Below are 11,629 nucleotides of genomic sequence, written 5' to 3'. Positions count from 1 at the left end.
CTAGATATCAGAGAAGCGCAACCGATGTTCCGCGTCCTGATTAGCTGACTGTCAGCCAATCATGACATTCATTCAGTGGTATTAAAAATGGCTGACTAATAGACGATTGGTGGATTTCATATTTCGTCTGCAAATGACGCCATTTTTAATACTTTTCTTAGTAATTTTGCGATACTGACTTAAGCCGGTTGCGCTTCTCTGATATCTAGGACTCTACCGCTGCATAGGTTTGCACCCTTAGGGCGGGTTCACACCTTGACGGAAAACCGGAAAGCGGAAAAGCAGTAGCCAATCAGGTAGTCGACTTTCTGTTAGTTTTGTACTATTTACTACCAGCACGAGTTTTGATCGGTTAACTGCTCTTCCGCTTTCCGCTTTTCTGTCAAGGTGTGAACCCGCCCTTACATGGAACGCGGAAAGGCGGCACAGTATAGTGACAAGTTCACATTTGTATGCATTTTCTTAAATGTATTAACTTATTTCTATGCACATTTTATCAATAATCTTATTTTTTCAACGAATCTGCTTAATAATTGCATTTAAATCTATTAATTTCATTAAAAAGTGCATAGTAACGTCAACTTGTCACTAGTCCGTGCCGCTTTTCCGCGCAGTTTTGGCTCCATGTAATAATAGGAGAAAATTAGCGCGGCTTACTGCGCGCGGTTTCTAGTTACTTTACCGCTTAGAACATATAGTTCTGGAAGGAGCATAGGCATATGGTCCCTGTAAATACATACATACATTCGGTTGAAGCCGAGAAGATTGACAAGGATGGAGAGATTAAAGCGGGGAGCACAGACTTTTGCATAACGCATAAACCATATACATAAAGAATTTGATTGGTCCATTGACTCATGCATAAGAAAATGGACCAATGAAATTCCTTATGCACATGCTTTATGCGTTATGCAAAAGTCTGTGCTCCCCGCTTTAAGATCGTAGATTGTAATGCGCATACTCCATACGTGTGCGCGGTGGATTATCCACCGTGGATGCTAGAAATCACGTTAATTATTTGCGAACTGTGTTTGGTTCTGTTTGGTTCTATGAGTAAAAATTATAAGTGATTTGTGGCAATGTATTGCTATATTTGCAAAGAAGAAAATCAGGCGTCTTCATATCACTTGTAAGTTTAATTATTTGTGAGTATAGTATTAATATACGGAATTTATAATGTTAGTTTTGAGGTTAGTTTTTGTAATTACTCTTTAATATCTAAAAATTCGAATCCATTATACGAATAAACAAATTTGTGAAAAAGATAATTATATCAGGCACAAATATACAAAACTTATATTGTTCAATAACCAATAAATAAATATAATTTATCATTAGCACTCAAAGACGTTTTTTATTCATCATTTAATAAATGTATAAATTATCACTTGGCTGTCACTTAAATGTTTTTCTTATTATAAATTGAAATTTATTAGCCTTTTCACTTTAACCTTAAATTCATATATCAAATGTATACTGCAGCTGACAGCTGTGTATAATTCGCTTGCGCGCGCATTCCCTCCCTACAGTCATGCGCATTACCAACTACGATCTTGATCTATTTCTCTCTGTCAATCTACTCGCCTTCACTTTCAAGAGACTATATGCTCCTTCCAGTACTATATGTTCTAAGCTTTAGGGTCTGAGCACAAGCACTGCCGTAACATTTTACGACAACTTAAGTTGTAAATGTAAATAACGCACAAGCTTTGACGTATCGGCGTATGACGTGTTTATGCACGCTATCGAAAGATATGTCAATAATGTACATAAACACGTCATACGCCGATACGCCAAAGCTTGTGCGTTATTTACGTCTACAACTTAAGTATGTCGTAAAATATTACGGCAGTGCTTGTGCTCAGACCCTTACCGCCTACCGCGTACCGCGTACCGCGTTCCGCGCTGCATGTAAACTAACACTGGCGCCTGGCGCCAATTATCTGTTTATTGCATTTTCGCGGGTATTGCATCACCCTTTCGTTTCCTTTGTATGTACGATTTACTTTTGAGACGTGATCTGGCCGTATCGACCTCCTATTACATATTTTGAAGGCGGGAGCCATTAATAGAAGAAGATTTATAATAATATATAGTAGAAGAAGAAGAAGAAGAAGAAGACTGTGCGTACTGCCTAATACGACTGGCCAAGCTTATAATACAGGATTGCAGAAGAACAAATGGAAGAGGAAACGGAAATGTAAGTATTATTATACATTCACAAATAATATTTTATTATTTTTATTTAATAAACTTTCTGTAACAAAAATGTTACTTCCTTTTGCAGTAATACTGACACCTCAAACAAAGTAGCAGCTCTCCAAGCTGAAATAAAGAATTTGCAGCGGCAACTCGCTGCTACAAATCCACCATCGCGGCCACAGTTGTCCGGCTCGTCAAAGCCGGCTGAACCCATACCGACGACCGACCAGTCCCAACGTCAGCCTCAGGGAGCCGTCCCATGGAGCGTTTCTCAATACGTACGTATTGACGGATCAATGCGTCGACCAATCACCGATGATCCGTCGTTTTGCTTACGGGAAACTTTTGTTCCACTGTCCCATGCAGCGGATCGAACGTAAACGGATGATCGGAGCACCAATTACGGAATTTTTCCGCTAGATCCGTTTACAAAATAACCTTAAAAGTTGTTCATAATTGGTGATCCGCTGAACCGTATACGTAAAATGTGTTGCATGGGACAGTGGAAAAAAAATTTAACGGAAGCTAAACAACGGATGACATACATATATAGATTGTATAATGTAAATATCGAGTAAATAATCTTAAAGGAAACAATTCAATTAGCTACGTCATTGTTAATTAGTTGCCTCAAGTAAATGTAATTGAAGTTTGTGATATAAATATCGAAGATTGACGAAAAGGTAACACATATCCATAATTGTATTATAGTAAAATATGTACTAAGAATCGTATATTATGTATATGATTTTTTATTATGCCATAAACATGATGTTCACAATAAATTATTAAATACTTTTCTAAACAAAAATTAATATTTGTGTATAATTTTGCAGAAAAACATGGATAATACAGAAAACATATTACTTGCCATGGGAACGATAGCGCATCGCTTCAAGCGATGTAATCAACCATCTGTAAAAAGAAGATTACGTCGAAAGCTTCTGCAATTATATGCTTTGTACAATGTTTTAACTAAAAATGGCTGTCAAAAAAAACGACAGTTTTGGGTAAGGATGATATTTAGTGAGCAACGACGTCTACTGCAAGGAGCAAGCAATAACTTAGTAAAAGAGATGCAGCAAAATGATGAAGAAAAATTTAGGAACTATTTTCGGATGGATTCTGTTGTTTTGAAGAAACTGTTTGATCTTGTAGGGCCATTGATAACAAAGAACAGTAATGTCAGAAAGGCGATCTCAGCTGAAACACGTTTATACATAACTGTGCGGTACCTTGCGGAGATAGCATGGTATCCATCTCGTATGCTTTTCGCGTTGCTCACAATACTGTGTCAAAAATAATTCAAGAACGTGTGATGCAATTTGGTCAGTTTTAAAGGAAAAAGTATTTATGAAGGATATTCTGAAGAGTTGGCAAAATGTTGCCCAAGATTTTGATGATATGTGGAATTTCCCAAACTGCATTGGCTGTATCGACGGCAAGCATGTAGAAATACAGGTATGTTGTTTAATATAAATAACTGTAGTTTATAACCAATTTATTTTATTCATGACATAACCAATTAAATATATCCATCTTAGCAGAATATCATATCAATACAAAGTATACCAGTTTCAGGATTACTAGTTTAAGCAATATTTGTTTTGGAATTGCTGAAAATTCGAATGTTTGTTCATTTGCAATAGTGCAAACATAATTTACTGTTTATAAATTAATTTTGTTTGTAATCATAATTTTGTGTCACATTTCTGTATCGCAGACAATAAATGTAACTAAATTGACGATATAAGTTTGAAAAGTTTGCCTAATATATAATATTATTCATATTGGGCGCGTTCAGCGGACTTAACAGTTGAGTGAGCGCTCGCTGTTATTGGTGTATTCTTTTAGATCATCAGAATTTTAGATCTAGAAGAATACACCAATAACAGCGAGCGTTCATCTCAACTGTTGAATCCGCTGAACGCGCCCATTTTTAATATGGTTTTATTGCAGGCTCCACCAAACAGTGGATCACTTTATTATAATTATAAAGGGCGTCATAGTATTAACCTTATGGCTATCAATGATGCGAAGTATAGGTTTACTATGGTCGATATCGGAGCACAAGGCAGAAACAGTGACGGAGGAGTTTTCCGAAATAGTATAATGGGCAAATATTTTGACGAACAACAATTCCAGATCCCAAATGGTGAACGATTGGAAAGCAATGGGCCTGTACTGCCATACGTGCTTTTAGGTGACGAAGCATTTCCTCTATCACGATACATGATGCGACCGTTTCCCCGGAGTAGCAATTTAGATTTAAGAAAAAAAGTATTCAATTATAGACTAAGTCGAGCACGACGCGTAGTAGAGAGTGCATTTGGAATTCTTGTTACAAGATGGAGAATATACAGAAAATCGATTATTGCAAGTGTAAAAAACGCACGAAGAATGATCAAGGCTACAATAGTTTTACATAATTTTATAATAGATTCAGAGGAAGAATTGTATTCGAAGATTTATTATACACGCGTCAGTGCTGAAACTTGAAATATGAATTATGAACTGTCCTCACTAGAAGAAGAAGAGGCTGAAGAAGAAAATAACAGTGGTATAGAAGTTCGCAATGCATTCGCAGACTTTTTTATAGGTATTGGTCAAATAGAATTTCAGTGGAGAAAGGCTACGAATAACGATTTTTAGCATACACTATCGATTTTTGTGATATTTACAGTTTTATGTGACTTTTTGTGTACACAGTGTGCGGTACATTTTTTATATGGTATTAAAAATGTGTTAAGAAGAAAAATCAAATAAATTCCTATTCTTTATAAAAAATTGCTTGTACAATTTTTCTACAAGTTAAATTATTAGTAAATTCGATAAAGAAATTCAATTAACAGTTTTATAAAGATGAGAATGTTTTAATTACATATAATTATGTGGACCAAATTTAAACAATATTGCACAGTTTTCGATTTCATTCTCCCGTATTGCCCTACCCTTAAGATAAAAATTTCGTAACAGTATTTATATATAAAAAGCTTTTATTCTGTATGAAGACATTAGAGACATCTCGAAAAGATTTTCTTCACAAAAATGTCAACACTTTTTGCATAAACAGGACATTACAATGTGTAGTCTTTTATCTTTATTTTTCCACCGCGCATACGTATCACATTTTCTTGTTCAATGACTCCCTCAAGACGATGCTTCAGATTTGATTATTACATTGCATTTTATATGTATAACATGTCATTATAAAGTTTATTTTGAAATGTATAAATATATATCAATATATTATAATCAATAGAGTTAAAAGTACTACTAATAAGATTTAAATCATTTGAAATAATCATATAGCACCAAACATTAAGGAGGAAAATACATTTAGGCAATTCTTTTTTTAAATTAAAAAATAGCGGACTTACAGTAGTCTGTGCGAAGCGAGTTGTCAAATGGATTTCTCAAATCTAACAATAAACAAACAAAAGACAAGTAACAATAAACTTTATCTTAACTTTAAAAATAATCGGATAATCCTTTCCTTTAAAAAAAATTTACGAAAATTTGCCTTGTTTTCATTCGCCTAAATATATTTTTTAAACGATAAATAGTTCTGATTCTAGGTCATATAGTTGCGATAAGATCCGAACTTCAAATGCATGTCTCTCGCGTACCGGAAGAGCTCGTAATCGATCTCCAATTTGTAGGAAAAATCCATTAACAGCGTCCTGTTTTGACTGTGGTTCCGAATCAAGAGCAGCAAGAATTGCTTTTTTTATGTCACTATCCTCATCGGCAATTTTTCTTTCTGCACAAATATAAATAACAGATAAAAACATTACATCATTATTTGCATAATGTCAATAGTCAGTACATTATTACAGAAATTACTTTTTGAAGCTCGTTGATTAAGTTTTGAATGTAAAGGCTCGTCGGTAGACCCAAATTGGCTACTTACAGAAATATTTGATGTTTCGGAAATGGAAATCTCGGAACTTGCTCTGTGTTCTTCACAGGCAATATGTGTTTCTTCAATATCAAAAACAGTGTTATCTTCAAAATTACTGTCAGTGCTACACATATAAGTACGAATATTAGCATCATAACTTGACGGAACCTTTTGTGCGGCTATGCAAAATGTTACTAACAGTTCTTTGTACATAACTTAAATTTTACTAATGTTACCTGACATCAATCCCCATGCAAGAAAAATAATCTAACCTAAGGGCAGGGTAGATTGAAAAATTAACCTACATATCATTACAATATCATAAAAAAATATTAATTATTATAATATTAATAATATTAATAATTATTAATTGTAATATAATATTAAAAAATTATAATAGATTTTATATTAATACAATTTTTGCATAAAATTGATTTTTTAAATTATTGAAGTATTAAAATTTAATTTTTTGCTATTGTTTATTGTTACTTCATGTAATTATGTATATTGAAAGAAAAATATTTGCCTCATCCACAAAAAACTATCCGTTATTTTCGTCATTTATACCTATTCTGCACCTTCTTACAATGAACTTTTTATCAAAAAAGTATGTAATTTAAACTACATATGAAACCATGCATGAAAAAGAACAGTAAAATTATTGTTTTTTTTTTGTATTACGTCACTGAGAGATAAAAAAAGTAAAATTTCAAAAAAAAAAGAAAAATATCAAAATAGTGAAGAAATTAAAAATTGTGAATTTTATTTTTTTCAGGGATACAATATGAAAAGAGGCAAAATTTTACTGTTTTTGTTTTGGTTCCATGGATCTCGAGTTTAAATTGCATACCTATGAAAAATATCTATGTGAAGTTGGCACCTCATTTTAAAGAAAATGAAATTTTTCGATATAGTTCCGAATGCACCCTGAAAAGTTCTAGAGTAATTGAAAAATTCATCGCAGGGAGTTACGGAAAGGTATTGATGAAACATATTCAAATACTAACATATCTTGACATTTTTCTTATGAATAAGGCTACTTTTTTTGGTAAATTATCTTTCTTGTGCAATCATGTGGACGAAGTAGCCAAAAATATTATACAAATAGTTTTCATTTAAATTTTTGTTAACCCTGTCCTTAAGCTAATTAGAAAGAGGTTTGTTTCTTTGCGTTGCACTATGAACACAGTGCAATAAGTTGAAGCGAGTCGGACGTACATTTGTTTCCCTTCAATTTATTGTACTGTGTGCATCAGTATAGACAGTGCAGCGAAAAAGAACAAATCTAAAGCCTATCGCACATGGAATGCAAACAGTACATAAACATAAGACCGCTGGACCAATGAGCATCTTATGTTAATCAATATGGCAACTTTATGCTGAATGCTTATTGGTTCAACAGTTTTATGCTCATGTTCTATTATGCATTTCATATGCGATAGGCTTAATAGGTGCATCCAGAAACACGACCGCTCACTGAGCGCTCAGTGAGCTCTTGTATCTGTTTAGTTTATATTTTTAGATCTAATGGAATATGCCAATCAAATAAAAAAGCTCACTGAGCGGTCATGCTTCTGGATGAACCCAATGGTCGCGTTCAGCAGACTCAACTGTTGCGGAGCGGATCCGTGAACGCTCACTGCTATTGGATGATCTAAAAGAATATACCAATAGTAGCGAGCGCTCACGGATCCGCTCCGCAACAATTGAGTCTGCTGAACGTGACCAATGATATACTCGTACACAACTTCAATTGCGTAGTTCAAGAATAATTTTTTAAATAGTTTCCAAAAAGTTCTACGTATACCTTATGTAAAATATATATTTTTAACATACAAGTATTACAACTTACGGTACTTGCTGCAGTACGTCGTCAAGAAATTGCAATTGGTTGAACCAAGTAAACGAGAATTTCGTATTTTTCAATTCGTCAGCTGCTGCAGCTGCTGATCCACTTGGGATATACTGTCTTTTCTTACGCCTTGCCTTCACATAGCTGTCTCTCAATTGCGTCCATCTTTTACGGACTCTATCACAGTCATCGTCCCCTATGTTTAGTACAAAAGTACAATAAATATTACATTTTGCATATGTGATTGATAATTTAAATCAAGAGATCTCCCGGTCTATAGATTCGTCAAGTTCATAACTTTCCATCCTCAAAACGACCTCCAATGCGTTAATACCATACAATTCGAATACGTTATTATGTTCCTAAATTTATAAAAAAAAAAAAACCCAGAGAAATTGGTTAAGAATTGAAAAGAAAAAACTAGAAAGAAGCCTTCATGTCAAACTTTTGACTTTATTTTACGTTTGTCTTCTTCAATTCTCAATTTTGAAAAGATTAGTGACATTTCGAAGGTTAACAAATTTAAAATTAGAGGATGATGTTACTGATGGATAAGCAAGGATGAGCTATGAAGAGTAATTGCGTATTTTGGAATTAACAACTCTGTGTTTGTGTACAACATACCTTGTACGATATTCGCAACCTCTTTCCACAATGCTTCTTTTTTAAGATTATTCCGACTTTTTAGAGGCAATCGGCAATCATATAATGGTGGCCGTTCTTGGACTGCAGCTATCAGTTTTTCATTGTACTCGTTTTCGATTTGTTTCCCTCCGGACTTCACAGTCTTCGTCATCTTACCTTTTGTATCTGAACAATAATGAAAGAATTAATTTTACAATTTAGCACATGGACAACAGAGATGCAAAAATCTTTTCTTCCCAACCTACTTGATCTTTAACTCTGTTGCAATTCTTCTACTTCATCATTCGAAGCACTGACAAACTTGTCCTTGTCAACTGTAAAATAATGTGCATAATATAATCAATTAATTTCATTATATTAATTAAACATATCCAACATAATTTTGCATTTTCTTGTCATGATACTTTACACATTAATATGCTGTTGCCATCAGAGCACAACACATGAGTGGCTTCATCAAATAAGCTAAAACAGTTATGATCTTTAATATTTTTCCTAATCAAGGCAGTAATTACCCAGCCACAATGTCCACATTTCTGCAAAAAAATGCATCGCAAATAAGGACAGTTCCTCGTTACATTCATTTTTTTTTACTTCGAATATAAATATAGGCTCTGTTTCGTTATTCACTGCAAGTACTGAAAATTAATAGTTCGCGTTACGTATACTATAGATTTTTAGTACTATAAATTTTGCAGTACATAACGGAACACAGTCACAACCTCTAATACAAGAAGTATATATAATATGTAGTACTTATTACTTACAGTTACATTGGGTGGTATATTTTCTATATTTGCCATGTTCCGCTTTTATTTTAATGATTTAGATTCTTTTTTTGCTTTACGAAAGAACTTTCTTCAATAAACACAAATTTCGTATACAGAACACTATTGCGCGCTTAAACGGTTCGCCTGGGTTCGCCAATTCATCAGTTTACCGTGCTCATTTCGATTCTTGGACAAATTCTACGGCTCGGATGTAAAACGGCGGATCGTCGGTGATTGGTCGACGCATTGATCCGTCAATACGTACGTATTGAGAAACGCTCCATGGGACGGCTCCCTCAGGGTGCTGTCCCATGATACGGAAATTACACCGGAACGGAACAGTGAGATCAATCACAATCGCAGAAAGGAAAGTAGAGTAATGATTGCAGAGATCTGATTGGTCTCACTGTTCCGTTCCGGTGTAATTTCCGTATCATGGGACAGTACCCTCAGTCATCAAATACACAAGAGCTTATAATGAGACGTAAGTATTTATTACAAAATAACAATATACAGTAGAATCATTTCCTGGATTATCCAACCTTGTTATCAGTTTCTGTGAGGGTGCAAACCCATGCAGCGGAATAGCGTAACGCGGAACGAGAGCAGAACCAATAACGAGCATTCCGTGTTTCTAGAGAATCTCGTGATTGGTTCTACTCTCGTTCCGCGTTACGCTATTCCGCTGTATGGGTTTGCATCCTGACGGCAGATATGCTCGAAAAATCATACATAACGCTATTGTCACGTAAGCTCAAAGAATATTGAGGTTGAATAATCCAGGAATATAGCTTACTTCCGTATACTATAATTATCCTGGACCGAATGCCCTAGAAAAAAGGGTAGTATCTTGAGGAATGAAGATAAATGCCAATTCTACAAGTAGACAAAAATTGTATTATACAAGAGTTACTTTTCGTCTGCATGTATGATTGCTATTCATCTTCTTTCCACAGGACACTGTTTTTTTTTTATATAATATTCAAAGAGATTTGTAAAGATGGCAAAATAAAATTATAACAATTATAATTATAATAACAAATTAATTTCTTTATTTCAGCAAAACGATGGAAAAGGGGAAGAGGACGTGGATGAGGTCATGGACAAGGTCGCGGTAGAGGTTCTACAATAATATACAAAATTAATATGTAAAACATAATATATATAATAAACGTTTATATTATAAAATAATATATATATATATATTATACATATATAAAATAATAAATATTTTAATTAAATTAATTTCATTTTACGTTGCAACTCCCACCACTCCCCTGGTTGATAATGACAATTGTATTATGCAATTTATTATAAGTGTAAAGTCAATTATTACAGTTATTAAAAATCGGGATATTCTAGTAAAAGTATAACAGACAGACTGAAATATTTTTAATCCTTGCATTTTCTTTTCAGTAAATCTGAAGATAAATTACGGCACAAGAAATCAATTCTTTCATAATTATAATGAAAAACAAATTATTAACAGAAATTGTAAAACTCATCTGATACGATTTTATAAGATAATATTTATTATTTCATAAGTAATTTATGTATTTAGTAGAATTTAATAAGAATAGTACACGTGAGTTTTAAAAGATATTAGAATTTAATTTCGCGCCGACTATTGATATGATATCATATCTTTTATACAAATGAAAAAAATTAATCTTGTCATACATAATGAGATCAAGTTAGCCTTATTAAATCAGATATCAAATCAGACGTAAAGTTGGGAACTGTTGGATATTACTGAAGAAGAGAAGGGAGAGAGAGTTCTGACATTACTTTTGATACATATTACCATGAAAAATGACTCCTATATTATTGAAGGTGCCAGTTGAAAGTAAACATACATAAAGTGTATATTCTTTTGTTGCATATACACGTATAATGATTTAACATTACTATCATAAACAACTAGTGTGCATATGTTGTTAAATCATTGTTACGTATATATGCAACAAAAGAATATGCACTTTATGTATGTTCACTTTGAACTGGCACCTTCAATAATATATATCAGTTACTTTCCATGATAATATATTACATTATTAGATAATTGTTTAAGTTTTAAAGATTTCAATACTAATAATTATATATATATACGAGGTCTGTCCCAAAAGTATCCGACCTACCTCCATTTTTCGGCGCTTGGCTTATTTTTCGTCATCCGGTTGGTGGCATCCTTCGAAGTAGTCCCCATTTGATTGAACAACACGCTCATATCGATGCTTCCACTTTCCAAAGCAGTCT

The 11,629-nt window shown here is 33.6% G+C and overlaps 2 protein-coding genes across 3 annotated transcripts; one reads left to right on the top strand and one right to left on the bottom strand.

The window, feature by feature from the left end:
- The first annotated feature begins 1,915 nt into the window (after window positions 1-1,915).
- Window positions 1,916-4,913, top strand: LOC108780545 (uncharacterized). Its single transcript, XM_018548300.1, has 4 exons — window positions 1,916-2,200; window positions 2,288-2,480; window positions 3,039-3,663; window positions 4,162-4,913. Exons 1-3 carry the CDS (start codon window positions 2,181-2,183, stop codon window positions 3,504-3,506), a joined length of 681 nt encoding a protein of 226 aa, XP_018403802.1. The 5' UTR covers window positions 1,916-2,180; the 3' UTR covers window positions 3,507-3,663; window positions 4,162-4,913.
- An 815-nt stretch (window positions 4,914-5,728) lies between these two features.
- Window positions 5,729-9,275, bottom strand: LOC108780544 (uncharacterized). 2 transcript variants are annotated; one of them, XM_018548298.1, is made up of 6 exons: window positions 9,013-9,275; window positions 8,849-8,917; window positions 8,583-8,768; window positions 7,959-8,154; window positions 6,049-6,230; window positions 5,729-5,965 (listed from the first exon to the last, which is right to left on the bottom strand). In XM_018548298.1, exons 3-6 carry the CDS (start codon window positions 8,752-8,754, stop codon window positions 5,754-5,756), a joined length of 762 nt encoding a protein of 253 aa, XP_018403800.1. In that variant the 5' UTR covers window positions 8,755-8,768; window positions 8,849-8,917; window positions 9,013-9,275; the 3' UTR covers window positions 5,729-5,753. The 2 variants fall into 2 exon arrangements, with proteins under 2 accessions (XP_018403800.1, XP_018403801.1); XM_018548299.1 differs by having other exon boundaries at window positions 5,851-5,965; window positions 6,116-6,230.
- Window positions 9,276-11,629: the final 2,354 nt, after the last annotated feature.

The sequence above is a fragment of the Cyphomyrmex costatus genome, unplaced genomic scaffold (assembly GCF_001594065.2).
Source record: "Cyphomyrmex costatus isolate MS0001 unplaced genomic scaffold, Ccosl1.0 scaffold718, whole genome shotgun sequence".
NCBI lineage: Eukaryota > Metazoa > Arthropoda > Insecta > Hymenoptera > Formicidae > Cyphomyrmex > Cyphomyrmex costatus.
The sequence above is the reverse complement of the archived record's forward strand: the minus strand, read 5'-3'. Positions and strand labels throughout refer to the sequence as shown.